We start from the raw sequence: 20949 nt of genomic DNA on the forward strand, positions 1-20949 counted from the left end.
TGGTCGAGCCACGAGAGGAGCCGCGCTCTGATTGGCCTTTGCCGTAGGCCTGCCCCGAGAGCCGTGCTCTGATTGGTTGCCGGCCGCCGAAGCTGTACTGTGAAAGAGGGCCTGCCCCGGGAGCCGCGCTGCTACTGGCTGACTCCCGGGTGAGGAAGAAGGCTCGCCGCGGAGGCCGCGACGTGATTGGGCCGGGAGAGGAAGAGCCGCGAAGTCACTAGGAGGCTCGTCTGGCCGAGCCGCGCCCTGATTGGTCCGCGTGACCGGGACCCCGGAGGCAGCCGCCGAGAGCCGTGTTGCGAGTGCCGAGGCCAGGGAAGACTGACCCGACCTCGAGGGAGCAACGCGAGTACTCTCTGCCCCTGGCCTGTTGTCCCTGCGCAGGAGCGCCGAGCTAGCTCCCTGCCGCTCCCCGAGGATCTGAGAGCGGGCGGAGGGCTGCTGGGACCGGCCGAGGCTGGGAGAATCTGTTCTTCTCGGCACAGCGGTGCCGGTATAACCAACGGTGAGGCGCGCTAGCCTTGCTCAGGCCCAGTATATCGAAGGGCTCATCAGTGAGGAGAATAACACGCTGGTATTGCTTTGATACATCATTTGAAGAGCTGAATAAAGGATAAAATCAGTAGTATTATATTTTTGGTATATACACTGATTTACAGAGACTAGAGACTATTCTTTCTACATAAGAACGTCATAATACAAGTGCAGACGAGCCAGAGAGGCTCATGGGGGCATATTGGTTCAAGAGCCTGGGTGGCTCCTACCTTTTGGCGCAGTTCTGTGCAAGGGCTAATGAGAGCCCATGCCATAGTTTTATTGATGTCCCAAATGCCCAGCAATTAGTGGGCAGCTGCACCGTTTAGGACCCTGACATTTGGACAGGGCGTCCTAGCCCCAACAAGGCCAGTTGGCCTAGGGACTGCCACAAGTGGTGGCTTATGTGAGTTTTGCGCAATGTGATGTGGTGCTAGGAAATGTAATGCATTTAATATGATTACGCACCTTGATCTTACACCTCTGAATGTTTTTAGGCATCATGTGTTTTTGCGCTATTGAGTTATGATCTGGCACCTCTGAATGTTATTATGCATCATGTGTCTTCCTGGATTCTACACCTCTGAATGTGTTGGTTTATGCATCATGTGTTTTTCCTTCCCTACACCTATGAATGTTGTGATGCATCATGTGTAATGTGTTCTTGCTGATACCCCTAAATGTATTTTATTCTTAGGTGGTTGTTCTTTCCAGTACAGGTGGTCCTAGTGAGGTCCTGGTCCCCTGCGTGACATTCTCCTAAGGTGGTTAGGGTTTGCGTAGGTGGTACTTACCTGTTACCAGTAGTTACTGGTTGTGATTTATAACTGTTATTTTGTTCTATACTTATTCTAAGTTCTAGAAGTGCTATTTCTACTAAGTGCTGATTCTGACAGTGGCCCATGTGGCCCTGTCTTTAACATAATCCCTTGTGAATATTGCCCGTGCCAGTTGGCACAATGTACATGTGTGATTTCTATCTGATGTGATTTTGACAATACAGAAGTTATTTTTATATAACCTTGTGTGGAGTTCCTTTTGTGGTGTGCCTAGGATGTTGTTGCTGTTGTGTGCTGGCGCAAATGCTTTACACATTGCCTCCGAGTTTAGCCTTACTGCTCGTACCAAGCTACCAAGGGGGTGAGCAGGGGTTATCTTGGCATGTGACTCTCTTGCCCTGACTAGAAGGGTGGTTTCTGCCTGGCTTTGGCGTCAGCCTTAGCCTACCAGAAATAGCCAGTTCTAACAGTGTGGTTTGCCCAATGTATATTAGGACACATTGATAGCATATGGCATATATTACATTCGTAGTCCAGCATTTGGAGAACTGTTTGAGTTTGTATGTGTGGTCCCTGACTTTGAATTCTTTTGTGTTGGACGTGAGGGGGCAGACCACGCAGTTCTGGCATTTGAAGTGACCAAGTATTGGGGGGAGGACTCCATGATGAGGTTATGCAGGTCATGCTGTCAAACTGGAATGGCATGGGAAGCAAATAAACAATGGATTTAGGCCCAGATCTCTGGACTGGGGTGAATGAATGACATTGTTCTGCATTCCGTCCATCAACTGTCGTTTTTGCATTCGTCACCGCGAGTGGGACGGGTATGCTCAGACGCAAGTCCTGTGCTCTCCATGCCGCTGGAAACAAGATATCCTGGCTGATAAGGGCTGAAAGCCCGAAACCGGTCCTAGGATGCTTGTTTCCAGTCCAGGGAGGACCTGGCCTGGCACTTCAGGCTGGACTGTTCCCATTGGGCACAGGGTCAAGACTGATTTGCATAGGACTGGGTTCAAACTGGAATGGCATAGGGAGCCAAAAACGATGAGTTTAGGCCCAGATCGCTGTACTGGGGTGAATGTATGACATTGTTCTGTATTTTGTCCATCAATTGCTCTTTTTGCATTTGTCAGTTTTTTCAGGCCATAAACCAGCATGTACAAGATGGTCAGAAAGGTCTTTACCTCTTTTGTATGAGAAGAGGGGTGGTACTTGGAAAATGGTGTAGGTGTGTAAGACCATCCAATTCTTTTTTATGATCTTACTGATCTTGTTACTTGATGGACAGAAGGTTGAGACAAAAGGGATACGTGTGTTGACCCATTTCTTGCTGGGTGCAAGAAGTGCATCCCTGTTGCAATACCAAGCAGGTTTGCATGCGTGAGAAACTAAGCACCGTAGGTAGCCTCCATTAGTGAATTTTTCTGATAGAATAGCCGCCTCGCAAAAATAGTCTTTTCTCCACTTACAGTTCCTACAGATATGGAGGAACTGGCCGTAAGGGAAGCCATCACGGAAGCAACATGGGTGGTAGCTCGAGTACTGCAGAAGTGTGCTAAGTTCGGTTGGCTTACGGAATTGGGTGGTGCTGATAGTGCTGTCCTCAGTGTGGAGGGTGAGGTCTAGGAATGGTAAATCATTTTCTGTGATTCGAAAGGTAAGTCTGAGGTGGCTTTAATAGTAGGTAAGCCAATCCAGGAAGGCTGATAGAATGTGATATGTCCCCTGCCATAACAGGAGAATGTCATTAATATACCTGCGCCAAAAGCCAATTTGGTCACGGAAAGGATTAGTGGGGGTAAGAATTTGTGTGGTTTCCAAATTATGAATGTAAAGGATAGCAAAATTTGGGGCGAAGAAAGCGCCCATCGAGACCCCCGTGATCTGGAGGTAGAATGTATCTTTGTACAGGAAGTAGTTGATGGTTAGCGCAATCCAAAGTAAGTCAATATCGAAATCAGTAGGAATGTGTGGTGGTTGAGTCGGGTATTGAGTTGATTCTCTATGACTTGTAAGCCCTCGTGGTGTCGAATATTCGTGTATAAAAACTCAATATCTAAGCCAACCATCAGTTCTGTGTCAGAGTTGAAGGGTCTGTCCTCAAACAAATGTATACGGTCTGTGATATCCCGTATGTAGGTGTAAGTTAAGGGTACAAATTCCTTTATGATAGCATCTAAGTATTTCCAGGACAGAGACACAACCTGAAACAATGAGCAAAAGAAGGGGGTTCCCCGATGGGTATTTTTAAGGATATAGGCAGGCCATAGGGGGGAGACAACTGTGAATAGAACAAAAGAAAGCACCCTGCCTAGGGATATAATGGCCCTAGCTAGAGGGTCCAAACAATATATAAGGGGTGATTAGCCTAGGAGCTGACACTGCACACAACAAACACAAGGTCAATCCAAATAAGCTCAAGAGAACATATTAGAAATATATATATATATTTTTTTTTTTATTTCTTTTAAATATATTCTTTTAGGATTAAGGTAACAAAAGTATAAAAAGGTAAACACGTGATACTTTTAGAGCATAAAAAAGACATACACTGATAGGGGGAGAGAAAAAGATGGGGAAATTTATACTATATTAAGACCTACCCAGTAACAACCATACTTCAAACATACTGTCATACTCACTTAGTTAAATTCTTACTCTGCCTAATATTCTAACATTCAACTTTCATTCTTCCATTCATTCTTCTAGTCCTGGCGTGTGCAACACATAGATGGTCAATATGTTGCGTAGATCAGGATGTTATTCCAGGCAGATGACATTAATACGGGTCCTGATGTAAATAGGACAAAGTGCCGTATTTCTGGAAACACAAGCCGACGCGCGTTTCGGTGACAGGCCAATAGGGCCACACCTTCGTCAGGGCTGGGGGTAGTATACTGGGAGGGAGACAAGTGTAAAATCTGAAAATAAAAAGCAAAGTCTTAATTTTATGTTCTATATATATATACAATACCAATCAAGAATATTCAACATACAGTTTCCACTGTTCTTGTTCATTTTAACATTTCAAATACACATTGTATATTGATGCGATACACATATGGTTGACCTTTTGTAAATGTGCAATGCCAAACTACCTAGAGACACTCCCTGGAACTGATTCCCTGTTAAGTGGAATCTGTGAAAGGCATAGTGATAACCTAGGCTAAATGAACCGTAGAGTACATTTCATAACAAAATTCATTTATACGTATTTTTTCTAAGTATATACAGACACTCATTCTCGCACACATGTGACCAAGTAGTTACAGTTAGGCCCAAAATCATACAAGGCAGGTTGCCATAATTATTCTCATTGATCAAGGTAAGCCCGACCTCTAAATAGGGCAGGGCATTTCTTATTATATACAGAAAAATAGGGGACAATTATTGGCATAATTTATCAGGGGTACACAATAATGTTTACCTATATTTTTTTTAGTCAAAGGCGTATAGTCGGATGTGCTACGCTGGGAAGTTGATACTTTCTACTTCCATTGGCTGGACTCCGAAGGTAGTGATCCTATGGTAGGAGTAGATTTGGAACTTATTACATATGTTATTGGTTATGGCACAGATAAAGTTAAACGTATAATCAAACAATTTCGGGGTATAACACGTTTTAAATCAACATTCTATGTCATCAACCTGTGATGGTTATTTATATTAGTTCCAAATTCCGCTGGTGATAGGTTAGGCTCACGGATTGTCTAAGCTCCTCATTTCACAGTTTACCCTAAACAGATAGCTATATTTGCATGAATTACCAAAGGATCTTATTGGCTGGTCAGATAGTCTAAGCTCATATGGTCTCAGTTTGCACTAAACAGGTTGTCGTATTCGCACGCATTACCTGAAAGATCTTATTAACTGAAGTCAGGCGGTAGTAAGAATAGGTCACACTTCAGGGCACAAGGGGTTAATAATTTCCAAAAACACTCCCTATTGAGAAAATGAAACGCTTGTTATGGCCATTGTTCACCTATACAATCCAACAGTTGGACAGGTAAATAGCTAAGTTTTATTACCTGGATCTATTGGCTATCAAGAAGCAAAATCCAGCGAAATTCGATCCGGGACAGGAAGGTCAAGGAAAAGACCTAAAGTCACCGTGTTTCTGATGGTTTATAAGGGCCGGTAGCTATCGGTCGAAGTTTCTAATGGGAGAGGAAATGAACGTCACACATGAGTATAAGGCATCCCTGAGAGCTTTCAAGTGGTGGAAAGCAATGTAAGTTAAATACACATACCGCGGATCAAAACGGTGTGCAAAACGGTGTGCCACTGCTGTGCTTTTTGCCACGAAGGAGAACGGGTAGATAAGATTCCTAGTGGCGATTAACAAAGAGAGGGCCCATTACATATATGAATTGCCTGATTCCATCTGAACACCAGATAGCCGCTCTGAAATAATTACCTTCAAGGAATAGTCCGTCGTCTTTAAATGGGGTTCCGCCGACTTCACCGGTCGACCTACTGCCACAAAGGAGGACGTATCAATAAGATTCCTAGTGGCGAATAACAGAGAAAAAGGACTAAATGAAGAATGTCCTTGGCACCAGGCATTCCTGTAAAAGGATCCCTTGATTATTTGATCTAAAAACTATACAGAAAATAGGGGATGAAAAATACCTTAAGATTTGGCTATATTTTATAATTTTGTTGCATCTGCAATAATATAAGGGAGACAAAAATTGGTATTGTAAGGGACCCTCAAATATCGCGCTTGGTTCCCTCTAGACTTAATTAAACTTGGAACTCTCCTCTCTAAGATGGTCGCTATATAACTATAATAACGATCAGGTCCATCCCTTAGCTTGACAGCTCCTGGTCAGTTTACCTAAGATGGCCGCGGTATAACTTCCAGCATAAGTAAGGCAGGTACCCAGTCCACTAGCGTCCTATTAGTTTACTCAAGATGCAAAAAAGCAACCAGATCAAACGGATCATAAACCATCATTGGCAATTGATATCAGATGATATCGACCAACCATCAGTACCCCTACATGCTTTCAAAAAAGCCAAGAGTGTGAAAGATTATGTGGTCAGATCCTTGCTACCAACCTCCCAGGACCCCACTATAACAACTCTGTGGAACCTGCCTCCCGTGACCGGCCACTCTAGATGCGGAAACTGCAAAGCCTGTGAGACCACCATTCAAGGTAAAGAATTCCAACATGACCAATTGAAAATTCAGTTGAAGGCACAGACGAACTGTAATTCTTCCAACGTCATTTATGCGATACTTTGTCCATGCCACCAGATATACATAGGCCAAACACAGCAGAAAATCAAGGTGCGCATTCTCCAACATATGAGCAGAATCAGGTGTGAGGTGCAGGGGGCACCTTTGGTTGAACACTTCAGTGCGTCCTCGCATTCACCCGACAGCCTCAGATGGATAGTAATTGAGAAAGCGATTCTGGGACCCCGGGGTGGTAATATCTCCAGCATCCTCAATACCCGTGAATTAAAATGGATGTTTTTCTTCAACTCCATTGAAAAGGGGCTCAATGAGCATGATAGCTCCTTCTCCCAGCTTGCCACTCTGCCCTGAACATGTAATCAATTCAACGCATAATGCTATGGCCTTTACCCTTATGCTAGAGGTACGCCATTGGGTTACTGTATTGTACTGACTTTTTGGTAATTTTTTAATGTTTTTACTGTGTGTTTTCGTATATGGTTGATGTCATTAACACCACACCTTCAGTGGCCTTCCCCCACGGTGGCCTTACCCTCCTGTGCGAGGTACGCCAGTCACACACAGAGTGCCCTCACCAGTGAAATATAGATGCACCATGTCCTGATCATGTAATCAATTTAACGTACGATACTACGGCCTTACTCTTATGCTAGAGGTACGCCGTCTAGTTACTGCATTGACACTGACTTTCTGGTAATTTTTACAATGTCCTCAAGTGTCTTTCCTATGTATTTGATGTCGTCAACAGTGCTCCACTAATGGCCTTTACCCTCGTGTGAGAGGTACGCCATTCACTTATAGATTGCCTTCATGAGTTGAGAGTATTTGTGTAATATGTATGATATATTAGGCTTTGATGGACTAACTGGCGTTACGGTTGTGTGGAAAATAGAGACGCTGGCTACAGTAGGCATTGTGGGATCAACGCGTTGACCCGCTTGTGACAGGGTATACAATACAATGATTTGTTACACGTTCTTACCACCCGCCGAAGTATTCGCCCCCCCTGGTATTGAACGGCCATATCTGCTTATCTGAAATAACACCCACAAGCGTTTTTAATTTTTTAATTTTGCCGCCCCCATGTAATCCTGGTGTGTATCAGTTGAATTTCTCAGTGATTGTTTATTCCATGTGGTCTCACTGAACGCTGCCAGCGAGGAGCACAGTAATGTTCCAGTGTAAGCCTGACACGCGGTATCTTAGCAACGGCCAAACAGTCTTTCGTTCAGCTCCATGCTAGCTCGAGCGATCACGTGACTCCGTTACCACGGTAACTTAAGGAATCAGGAACCGAAAATCGCCATTGCGAACCCGGTTTGATTCCGAGCCAGATTCATTCGGCCATCGGTAAGCTGTTGAGGGGTCATATCTTTGATGTTAGCGTGCTTCTCACAACGTTTGATATAGCGCCCTCCCTCATAATGACACTCTCCCTTTACCTTGCGCACAGATCTGTTCGACGATCAAATCTGACCCTGAACGCTGTCTCCGGAATGACGGGGTAAGTGCCCCCGGGCTGCCTATTTGCCGTACTAAATGCATAAATGTGACGGTCCAGACCTATATCCACTGGTCGGCCACACAAACAACGCCCCCTTCTCTCTTATATCATTCCTCACAGGAACATCAACCAGGATGTCCCCTCAACTTTGTCAGATCTTATATCGGCTTAATTAAGGTAATGACATCCCAATCCCTTGAATACGTGTTTGGATTCGGCATGCCTGTTACACCCCTTCTGGCTACGGACCACTTATTTTCCTTTATACCACGTTCCTGTTTTGAAATAAATCTTCCCAGTCACGGGGTATTTGATTAATTAACGACACCCGTCAATCTGGGGGTCACTATACGTGATGTACACAGCATTCCACGTTTTTAATCTGTGACTATTGCCACCATTCACGGTAATGCGGTCAATCTATTTTTTGGCATCCCACAATTCGGGTTTCCCAACGTTTCTCTACATTAATGCATGTTCCCGCCTATCGGATTCTGAACCGTGTGCTTTCTTCCTTTTTTCCTAATAAGTGCAATTAAATTGCCTGAGTTGAATCCGCATAATAATACCACAATTATATATCGACATAGGTGGTCCGCCCCATCTCCCTTGTCCTGAAGAAGACCCCACCGCAAGGATTTAATAGTACCTGCAATTTTGAGAGGGTCGAAACGTCGACAACCATTTAAAACGTCAACTCCACGGCCCAACCGTTCATGTATTGTACTATGTGGAGTATGATGTAGTTTTGATTTGTAATCCAAGTTCTTTTGTTTTTCTTGTACATTGTGTGTAACTATCAAAACTATTGTGACTTGAAGTTTTGATTATTCTGTTACCCTAACCCTTCCTTATCACAGTATCCTCACATCATCACGCACTCCCCCCTCCCTCCGGGGCTATGCTCCACCTATCCATTTTTTAATACGTGAATTATTGTTGCTATTTGTTATTCATCCCCAGTGTGATTAAAACATGGTGGTTTGATTTAATGTCTATGTGATTGCGTTTTGTATTATGTTATAACTTGTGTTCCTTATCCTTATGGGACCCCTTCCTTATAACACTAAGTTAACCCAGGTCCCAGGGACTCCTATTGGGTAAACCCCCCTAGAATACCCCTCATGCCTGGGGGAGCAGGTTCACAGACACTGGATGGGTGGTGGATATTGCGAGGGTTGAGGATGCATTACCTACTGTTAAACCCACCTCAGACTTACCTTTTGAATCACAGAAAATGATTTCTTAGGACAGGTCTGTAGCCGGTTTGCCTCCTAGCTATGGTTGAGAATCCGGTACTGCAGGGCAAGGAGAGGAGCGGTCGGATCAAATGCCTATCTCTATCCATTTAGCTCAGGGGACTCCAACCTTTTGTCTAATCAGAGCTACTTTTTCGCAATGATAATCACCAAAAGCTCCTAATATTACTAACGTAATAATAACAGACAAGATTACTTACAGTGGTAGCCACCCTATGCTGGATTTCTAGCAGACAGTCCTGCCAAGTATCACGTATCAGGCGTGACTCTAACGAATTTCAGTGTGGTGATCCGCATCACCGCACTGAAACGCATTGTCACGCATTTGCATAGTGTCTGTGCATCAGCTAAGCAGTGCCTAAAACTGTAATATTATGAGTGTGGGTGCTGCTCAGGCCGGCTTGGGGGTGCTGTAGCTGCGTTAAGGCTGCTGGTAGGCAGCTCACTGGCTGCTACAATGTATCATAAATGTCCGCTGCGCGGCTCTCAGCTCTCGCAAGGTAGTGCGGCTGCGCAAAAGCTACAAATATCACATCCAGGGGGGCCAAGCCATACCTGGAGCCACCGGGTGACATCACCTCCTGTTGTCGAAGGCGGGCAGTTTGTTTTGGGAAGCGCGAAGGAACTAAGGCGTATTTGCTGAAAATCATCATGGCGGGGCCGGCAGCGCTGCCTTCTCACACCCGCCGCCAGCCGCTGCTCCGACAACACACGGCAGGGCAGGAGATGTGCAAACAGGGGGCCCTCGTGGGGTTGCATTACTGCCTGAATAAAGGCCTAGAAGCTGCAGCCAGAGCGATCGGTAAGTGAGTTACGCCTTGAATTCGTAATCGCAGGGAGAACTCCAAATGCTTCACCAGCAGGCAGCGAATGCTCCATCGCTCCCACCCCCCTGATGCCAGTGTGATACTTGGCAGGACGCCTTTGTCACCGTGTGCCTCAGCTATCTGTGTGAGGAGCTGAACAACTGCTATAAATTGAACAACTGCTGTAAATTTGACACCTAGCCGCCGCCGCGAATTTAATTGCTGAAAGGAACTGGCAGCTGGCTGGGAAACTCGGGACACTCTTTGTTTTCGAAGAGCCGCGGCTTTACTCTGCAATATCATGACCTGATTGATCACCATTACGGCCCCCAGGTAACTTCGGTCTTGTGCTCCTTAATATACGATGCCCCCAATCAAAGTCAGCGCCCGTTGCGGTCACACCAGTCGCACCGCCCTAGAGCCAGCTCCTCTCAGGGGTCCTGTGACCTCAGTGACAGAGTCACTGTTGCTCTAGGGTCTGCTAATTCGTAGGCCTGCCCGCAAGACTGGAGGTGAACTTCAGTATGGATTGTGGTGGGCAAGCCTTCAAGGTGAACCCACACTTGCCACTGCTAGGGTCCACCTGCTGGTGCTAACACGCCAGGGCTTTTCTGGTGCCTTCTAAGGTCTGACATGGGAATGTGCTCCCTCAGGAGAGTGGTCTGGGGGACTATTCATGAAGGCTGAACCTGGTTCCCCAGTTCTAAATTTAGCAGCTCTGCCCCCAGTGCTACATTTGCTCCCTCACTGAACACCATACTGCCCTACTGAGAGAAACTCATACTGCCTTCAGCTACAATCCAATTTGACCTGCTATAAATAACTGGATGCGACTCAATTCAAATTACACACTAGGCAAGAGCAATATGCTGCCTAAAAGAAAAGGTAACAACATCCTGGAAAAAGCAAACACTCATAAGGAATGAAAGATTTAATAAAAGCATGTAAAATGTAAGCAGGAACATGGTGACCTTAACGCTTTTACAGTCATTATTCAGAAATCAACAAGTATTTTTGCCTGAAAAGTTAAGGACATAACTACGGGGCCCAGAAAGGACCCATTTCAATGTCCACTGCTTATATGCTTACAAAACGTAAGCAGTATGGTTTCAAAAGACCACATTTGTGAACACAAAGCCGCCGTACACATTTCGTTTTCAAATCCACCCATCAACCAGGTATTGCAGTACCTCCAGGCAGGGCCGGTCCTAGGATTTTCGGGGCCCTGGGCAAAAGGGAATGTGGGCGGCCCCTGAAATCTACATAAGTGACACCTTCTGATCTCGGGGAAGCTGCTTTGTGCAGACTCCACTCGGGCAGCAGCTCCTCTTCTCAGCCACCCCAAGCAACTCTTGTACAGCCCATTTCGAACTGAAGGTGTGAGAATTGCTTGGGGGCTGAGTTAAACCTGTGTGGGCTAAAGTGCTAACAATGGGCACCCTGCCGAGTCTCTGAACTGGCTGCCTGAGACGTGTACCCTCCCCTAGGCCTTCCCACACCATGTCTTAGAGGCCCCAGGAGGGGGGGGCCCTCCCATGAGTCTGTTTGTGAAGCATTTCTTTCACTCTGATCGGCAGCCATACACGAGGACTAGTGGGGTGTTAATTGCCATTGTGGGGGGCCCCATCCTGGCAGGCAGAGTGCCAGGCCATGGGCAGCTGCCCACACTGCCCATGCCTAGCGCCGGCCCTGACTCCAGGTAGGAGGTACTGGAGGAAAACAATGCTGTTCAAAGAAAGACAAGAAAACAAAAGTAGCGCTTTACTGGCAAACTCTGTAAAGTGGCGCTAATGTGTTGGGGTTTGAAAAAAATTATCTGGCCACTTTAAGAACACTCCATCTTGCTTTATTTAATTATTTTTCAGAGTTTGAACATTTTATTTCCGAGGCTGCACTTTGGAATAGAAAAATGTCAAAACGGCATTTCCAGCAAAAGTGTTTTTCTTTTTTGCATCGATTTCACAGGGGTACAAATGGACGACAGGAAGAGACGGTGAGAACCATTTCTTGATTCATGATTTTCAGAAAAGTGAGAAGGAGTTAAGACAGAACAAGAGGGAATAGGATTAAGAAAGAGGGGGAATAGGAGTAAGAAAGAGGGGGCAGCCGCGGGCCGTGGAGGGAGTTACGGTGGGGCAAGGAGGCGGGGAGGGGGAGGGGCGGGGTGGAGGGTGCTAAAAACAGGCATATGGATCATTGCAGGTAAGTACACAATTTAATTAATAAAACGAAATTCGTAGCGCGCACAGCATTGCTTTTTGCCATGCAGTGCGCGCTACGAATTTCGTTTTATTAATTAAATTGTGTACTTACCTGCAATGATCCATATGCCTGTTTTTAGCACCCTCCACCCCGCCCCCTCCTCCTCCCTGCCTCCCTGCCCCACCGTAACTCCCTCCACGGCCCGCGGCTGAGAGGGGGCAGCTGCCAGCAGAAGCGGACACCTTCCTTGTCTTGTCTGGGCAGGAAGTAAGAGAGAGACCTTTTCCTTCTCTGCTCCCCGCCCGTCCACGAACAGAATATTTCTGACGTCCAGGGACGCATGTTCATAATAAAAAAGTAGGGGAACGGAATCTACAGAATTAAAGAAGTAGGGGCACGCCCACTTCGACCACTGCCTCCATCCCCTGGCACCAAGATATTATTAGTATATGCTTCCCCTGGTGCCCCATGATTTATCACTTCAATACCAGCTTTAAATATATTTTGGAAATTCAACCGTTTTACTCCAACAAGCTTGTTTGTCTGAAAATATACACATATTTTGACTCAGATGCACACTTTTCAATTTAAGTATACATATATCAATTCAGTCAAACAAAAGCTTCAAACTTAGTAAACTGAACTGTACACAGGTAGCTGGAGAGCCGTCAGTAGCTCACGAGCTACTCGTTGGAGAAGCCTGTTTTAGCTATTAGACTTCTATTTTATAGCTAGTTTCTGCTTCTTGTGTTGTTCTTCCAGTCAGTCTTTGGATTTTTACTGCACTTGCGCGTCTTCCGAACTTCGATCACAGAAACAACAGAGCGCATGCACCCTTCCACCGTCGGAACTAATTCAAAACGCATGCGCATTTTACATCTTCCGTTATCGTGAGCATGGATAGCATGGAACGTGCCGTGATCCCTTACAAACAGAAAATTCAAGGGCAGGTGTAAGATGCATACCCTGTCCACTACCCCGAGACCACTACTCTGCTTGCTTAGCGGACTACCAGCATCCGGTAAAAGCTCGCTCGCACTGGCTCTCTGCAATGTCATCCGCCACAGAGCTACGTGGGCTTGTGCGCTCATCTGCTACGACGAGATCATCACGCCAGACGCATTTCAACGTGAAACGTCACCGGCTGCTCAGCTGGAGGAGGGAGGATCTGTGAGTGAAGAGGAGGCTGGGTGGTCCAAACAGGAAGAAACGAGCAGTCTGAAAGGGGAAGATTCAGAACAACATAAGTGGGTAGAACACAAACTTTCGAAAGAGGTGGGACGTTTGGAACTGAGAGGGCCAAAGCCTGCTCGCAGCTGCAGCGAGGAGACCGTAAAGTTAAAAGGGGATGCGACTTACTTAAATAGGGAGGAGAAGGTATATTTAAAAGGGCAAGAGATTAGATTTCTGCAAAATACAGGGACAGGAGTGCAAAATACAGGGACAGGAGTACAGGAGGATGGCGGATACCGAAAGAGTGAAAGAACCAGTGCTACTGTTTTTGGAGACACTGCAGACGTGGAAAGACAGATGGATTTACACCCAGAAGTGCTCGATTGTGCAAACAACCCGCTGCCTCCTCAGACAACAGATGACTGGGTCAGTATAAGCGTGTACCACGGAACTCCTCAAATGACTCGCGCGAAAGTAGAGAGTAAAGTGTTCGCAACTCATAAACATGCTTTCTGAATTACGATTGGGTTTATGAGCAGTATCCAGTAAGATTCATAATTGAGAAAATTAAAGCACAGGTTCCACTATGCTTAATGCTTTTGGCTTGAAAACCAAATTTGGATAAAAGGTGCAGCTCGTTTTAAACCACTTCTATTTATAATTTTATTATAACAAAAGAACCATAATCCCTTAACGTTCTTAAATACATGTAGATTGTCATTATGCTGAAAGTTCTTACATACATGTAGATTTTCATTATGCTAATACAATCATACATTAGGCTGACACTTCCATTCTACATACTCCCATGAAGACCGTTTCAGAAAAGTCCTACAGTTCATCTAACTTTGAGATTACTGCTATCGTACTGGTAGAGGAGATCTGCTTAGGTATGGGGACTCTTAAGTGTACCTCAATGACTACCACCACATTGTAGTAAAGACTCCACATGCAAGGTAAGTTCTCAGGTAAGTTTCAAATACAGTCCAAGACGCATGGTACTTCTAAGCACCTCCTGACAACTGACCACTTCAACCGTTTAACTGTCACCAGAGGAATCCCTGCATATGGTGTGATGTCATGGGCCAATAGCATTAATGTAATCAATGCACGTCACAATGCCCTGAACAGCAGGCTAGTTATACTACCTTACAACATTACAACACATCTTCCTCTCATAAACTGAAAAGAATGAATTACATATATATTGCATGTATTACATACCCCATAGTACATCAACATTGTGCGTTAGAAAGTTACATTAATTTCATATGTATGTATAGAAAAGGCAAACTAAATACACTTGACTTAATATTGATGAAAAAGTCGTCACATTTTTTGGTTTAGTAATAACTGTCGAATCAACCCCTTTTGCTTTAACAGCTATAGTCTTTGTCAAACTCATTAGACACACCAAGCTAATTTCTCTGTCTGCTACCCTTGTTAAATGGTGAGCCAATATTTTCTGGCGTGTCACACTAACCATCCTCAGATTCCCCATTCACATCTCTTGGATCACTTCCAACCTCACCAAAATCCATCCAATCATAACTATTGATTTTGGAATTGGACATCCTATTGCCAGAGTGACAATCTTGTCACCCTGCTCGTGTGCAAACCTTTCCAACACTTACTTTAAATGAATTGCAAAATATTTTACAGATACGCATGGGTTTTAAAAATCTACTTTCACCCTTCTTGACCTTCTTACTCTTTATTACTTTAACCCCCACCACATTTAAATTCCACTATTTTTGACCTATACTTTTTGTCATACCAAGCCTTATATCAATCATTGTTGGGCGAAAGCACTTTTCTTTCTCACTTTTTCCGGGGAACATTCCACTTTTTTGCAAGAGGTCATCCAACTTAAATCTTTGCTCAAAGCCTCCCTTCGTCCCACCATTGTAAGGGGACAGTTATTAAACTGGGGGTGATCCTATAAGCCCAAATCAATGTGCAAATTTCACTTTACCAATTTATTACCTTTGCACATTTGAATACTTCATTAGAGAACTTATTATACCGCTCAACTAAACCATTGCCTTGGATAAACAGATGTGGTTTTATGTGCAATGCCATTCCTTTAAAAAAAAGTTCTTAAAAGAAGCAGACATGAATTGTGGACCATTATCAGTGATGACAAATTTTGGTAGCCGTTCTCTCATGAAGATTTTGTCCAAAAATGTAATGATGCTTGCACAATCAGCATTGGGCATCATTTTTTTCTCTGGCCATTTCGAAAAGTGATCAACCAGTAGCAAAATGTACTTGTATTCACCATCAACAAATTCAACGGGTCCGACAACATCCACACCAATTATCTCCCACAACATATTTGGACTCTCAATTGGACATGGAGGTGGTTTAAAGATTTTGAGACACTTATCTGAATTATTACATTCAATGCATTCACGGACCAACACCTCAATCTGCTTGTCAAGACCAGGCCACCAAAAATGGTATTTCACTCTCTGTTTAGTTTTGGACTCACCAAGATGTCCCTCGTGGCATAATTGTAGTATCTTCTTCATTAAGGTTAAAGGTGAAACTGGCCTTCCACATCTGAATAACATTTTATCCAATAACACAGTTAATTTCTTACTTCCCAAAACATTCTTTCTTCCGATTTCTTTTACTAGGCCAACCTTTGTTTAAGAACCTGTATTATTTTTTAAACAGTCATCCTTATCCACATGCAGCATTCACTCAGTCAACGAAATGTCTTCCCAACCATCAAATAACAAATCTACTTTGTCACCATCCTGCATAACTTCTTCATCTTTAGCAATGGACAAAGGCATCCTACTTAGAAAATCATCTACCCTGTTCTTGACACCACGCCATTACTCAATATCATATGTGCAATCCAGTCATTTTACAGACATTCTACTTAATCTGGGTGATATATATTGTAACCCAGTGGTAGTCCGAATTTTTGTTAGGGGCTTATGATCCGATCATATCAAAACATGGAAAGCCCAGACATGCAGGCAAAATCGATTCAATGCGCATGTTAAAGTTTTGTGCTCGATCACAGGATATCTTTCCTCGGCTGATGCAAGAGAATATGAAGCAAATGCAACCACCCATTCATTAGGTTCATTAACACATTGTGAAAAGACTGTGCCTAGCGCTTTATTACTTGCATCCGTGGTTACTATAATTTGGCACTTGGAATCAAAACCTTTTAAGAACAAGCATTTGCAAACCAATAAGTCTCTCATTTATGAAACTCTTGAAAATGGGAGACCTATTGCATTGCAAATGTTTTTTTCCAAAAGCGCCCCATGCCGTGCTTTCATTTTAATAGCGGACGCCCCCCTTTCCTTAGACGTGGCTGGTCAAAAGAAAGGGGCGCGGCTGCCATTACGTGAAAGCGCGTCATTGGGAGTTTTTACAAACATAAGTTAATTAAGAAATATAAAGAAAAAAAACGTGTTCGCGTTTGGTGCAGCTAAGTGGCCACAAATAAACCAAAGGCGGAGGCTGCCACTGTGGCGTGTCGTGCTATGAGAAAAAATAAAGCCTTACGAGAGAGTGTGGTGAAAAGCATTTAATAAAATAATGCTCGGAGGCTGTAATTAAAGTCTACCAAGCACCAGCACACAAGGTTACAAATGAAGACAAGGCGGTACTAAGGAGGGACTAACACACCTATTTATAAATTAGAAGCCAGCATTCACCAAGGACAATGAAACAAGCCAATGAAAAATATGGGAGGAGCTTCAAGTCCCTACCTGAATACAGCATGCATCACAGAGCAGCGCTTAAACAACAGTTGATGGACAGAATGCAGAACAATGTTATACATTCACCCCACTACTGAGATCTGGGCCTCAATACATCATTTTTTTGCTCACCATGCCATTCCAGTTTGAACCCAGCCGTATGCAAATCAGTCTCGACCCTGTGCCCCATGGGAACAGTCCAGCCTGAACTGCAAAGCCAGACCCTCCCTGGACTGGAAACAAGCATCCTAGGACTGGTTTCGGGCTTTCAGCCCTCATCAGCCAGGATAGCTTGTTTCCAGTGGCATGGAGAGCACAGGACTCGCGTCTGAGCATACCCATCCCACTCACGGTGACAAATGCAAAGACGACAGTTGATGGACAGAATTCAGAACAATGTCATACATTTACCCCAGTACAGAGATCTGGGCATAAATCCATAATTTTTTTGCTCACCATGCCATTCCAGTTTGAACCCAGCCATATGCAAATCAGTATTGACCCTGTGTCCCATGGTAACAGAAAAGTCCAGGGAGGACCTGGCTTGGCAGTTCGGGCTGGACTGTTACCATGGGAATAAATAAGGAAGGGAGTTAGAGGATTATTAGCTAGGCTCGCCCTCCAAGAAATAGGTCAAACAAAAAAAGGTTTCTGTTTCCAGATACCTAAGAGCCTTGCTAGAAAAAACAGCCAGCACACACTGGGGTTGACTGTGAGAACTATGTTTGAAATGTATAAAAAGGAAAAATTGTTCCTTTTTTTGGGTGTCCCCTCACTCACCGGGGTTGCCCCACGGTGACATGCTTCATCATTGGGGCCATCCCAGTCCTCTACGGGCTGGGGCGTGCTACGACTTGCGAAGTTACGTAGGAGCACTTTAAGGACTATGTGTGGTGCATGTGTATTTGTGGGGAGTGGACTATGTGATATGGGTTAAAAATACCTGCCCAGTAGGTTTTCAATAAACTTTATTCTGACCTCTAGGTGGTAACATTAAAAACGGGGTGGGGAGATAGGCTGCCCTAAACTTAATGTGTCCAGATGTACCTATCAACTCCTAAGTCGACATGTTTCGTGCATACCCCAAGCACTTCTTCGGGACTACACAGGGACCAGCCCTGTGTTCGCCACTCCTTAACTCTTTCAATGAGAATATAGAAATTGACTTTCAACTGCAGCGAACTCTACTAAGTGCATGCAATAATACCTACGTATTTTGTTCCATAGAAACACGTGGTTCTTTTCAAGAGACCTAACTGGGCCCCATGGAGTCGGAGGGGTATCGGTATCCTAGCAACTTTGTGCTCCGGTTACCTCCTGCATTCAGGCACCTACTTGTGTCCCTCCGGTCCGGTCCGGAGGGACACAAGTAGGTGCCTGAATGCAGGAGGTAACCGGAGCACAAAGTTGCTAGGATACCGATACCCCTCCGACTCCATGGGGCCCAGTTAGGTCTCTTGAAAAGAACCACGTGTTTCTATGGAACAAAATACGTAGGTATTATTGCATGCACTTAGTAGAGTTCGCTGCAGTTGAAAGTCAATTTCTATATTCTCATTGAAAGAGTTAAGGAGTGGCGAACACAGGGCTGGTCCCTGTGTAGTCCCGAAGAAGTGCTTGGGGTATGCACGAAACATGTCGACTTAGGAGTTGATAGGTACATCTGGACACATTAAGTTTAGGGCAGCCTATCTCCCCACCCCGTTTTTAATGTTACCACCTAGAGGTCAGAATAAAGTTTATTGAAAACCTACTGGGCAGGTATTTTTAACCCATATCACATAGTCCACTCCCCACAAATACACATGCACCACACATAGTCCTTAAAGTGCTCCTACGTAACTTCGCAAGTCGTAGCACGCCCCAGCCCGTAGAGGACTGGGAGGGCCCCAATGATGAAGCATGTCACCGTGGGGCAACCCCGGTGAGTGAGGGGACACCCAAAAAAAGGAACAATTTTTCCTTTTTATACATTTCAAACATAGTTCTCACAGTCAACCCCAGTGTGTGCTGGCTGTTTTTTCTAGCAAGGCTCTTAGGTATCTGGAAACAGAAACCTTTTTTTGTTTGACCTATTTCTTGGAGGGCGAGCCTAGCTAATAATCCTCTAACTCCCTTCCTTATTTATTCCCATGGTAACAGTCCAGCCCGAACTGCCAAGCCAGGTCCTCCCTGGACTGGAAACAAGCATCCTAGGACCGTTGCCCATGCTCAACCTAAAAAGTCCATTGAAAATGTCATTTTTCAAGTTAAAAAAATCTTGCCATATTTTAATCCAGGCAAATTTCACTCTGCATTTGAGTCATTGTCGTATGTTTTTTCTGACACATTTTTAACACATTTTGAATAATATTCCATTATCCCTAAAAAAAGGCTCTAGCTTCATCCTTTCCATTTGGACAAGGTGCTCTCCTAATATCTTCAAGTAAACCCTGCTTAGGTTTGATACCATCTTTACAAATACTGTGACCAAGATAAATAACTTCATTCTGTGCGAATTTACACTTTTTGAATTCTACTTCAACCCTTTCACCCTTAAAATTTCCAGGACCTCTTTAAGTCTTTAATCGTGTTCCATTCTGTTTCTGCCCATAATCAGGATATCATCCTGGATAAACATTACCCCCACCGTCCCCCTGAAGATATTACTCATTGTTCTTTGAAATACAGCTGCATCAGATGCTAAACCAAAAGGTACCCTGGTAAATTGAAAACATCCAAAAGGTGTACTAAATATTGTACATTTTTTTCTGTCTGTGTGTAAGTTCACCTGTTGGTAGCCTGATTTCAGATCCAAGGTTGAAAATGACCACATATCTTTCGTACTTGGAAACATCTCATTTTCCTGGGGTAATGGAAACTGATCCACCAGAATGTTTTTATTAAGTTCTTTAAGGTCCACGCATAGCCTAACTTTTCCATTGGGATGCCGTACTCCCACCAATGGAGAAACCCATTATGCAGATTCCACTTGTTCAATTATGCTAGCTTCAACTAATTTCTGTAACTCCATATGTACTTCTTCCTTTACAGATATTGGTATGTGCCTAACCTTGTGAACAGACAGAACTGCAGACCTTTCTAATTCAATTTCGAGTTTAAAATCATTCAACAATCCAACCTCGCCTAAAAAACGTTAGATATTCTTTCAAGATGTCAGCGCTATTTTTATCACTGTCACTGACCGATAAAACGGGATTCATATAATTATGATTTAAAATGATTCCCAACTCTCCTTGATCAGTGGCAACCTAACACAAAAGACCCGTTCACATACAACTTACAATTGGTTTTTCTACTTTTTTTTTCAAATAAAATATTTTTATTGATTTCGGTGACATTCGTACAAAGAAAAACATTAGTCCATAATCATCAGGTTATTCATCTCTTAAAAGTGCTTACAAGGGTCATGGTCAGATATACATCAGTCCATTCTTTCTCTGTCTGCATTTCTGCGCATCTCTAACTCCACCATGGGAGACACACATATATCTCCACGATAACTGTTCCACTTGGACCACTACTTGTCCCATTTTTGGGGGCATCCCTTGGCTGCAAAGACCTCCGTCTCAGCCAGCATGCATCTGTCGAGTTCTTTTGCCCACACGGAAGTGGAGGGTGGAATGGCCCCCCAACCCTTTGCCAATTCTCGCTTAAGCAGTGTGTAGCCTAATGTCGCCATCTGTTGCTCCGTATCAGTCAGGTCAGTTGCGGCCCAAATATTCAATAACCCCAACTGTGGTGTCAGGGTCATC

The 20949-nt window shown here is 44.3% G+C and overlaps 1 protein-coding gene across 1 annotated transcript in view; it reads left to right on the forward strand.

Annotated features, from left to right (window-relative positions):
* Window positions 1-13168: 13168 nt before the first annotated feature.
* PSTK (phosphoseryl-tRNA kinase) overlaps window positions 13169-20949 on the forward strand; it is a 93520-nt gene continuing 85739 nt past the window's right edge. Inside the window, exon 1 of the mRNA XM_078643995.1 lies at window positions 13169-13889. Coding sequence (XP_078500121.1) covers window positions 13248-13889 — 642 coding nt within the window. The 5' untranslated portion in view covers window positions 13169-13247. The remainder of the gene's footprint in view (window positions 13890-20949) is intronic.

The sequence above is a fragment of the Lissotriton helveticus genome, chromosome 5_1 (genome assembly GCF_964261635.1).
Source record: "Lissotriton helveticus chromosome 5_1, aLisHel1.1, whole genome shotgun sequence".
Lineage (NCBI taxonomy): Eukaryota > Metazoa > Chordata > Amphibia > Caudata > Salamandridae > Lissotriton > Lissotriton helveticus.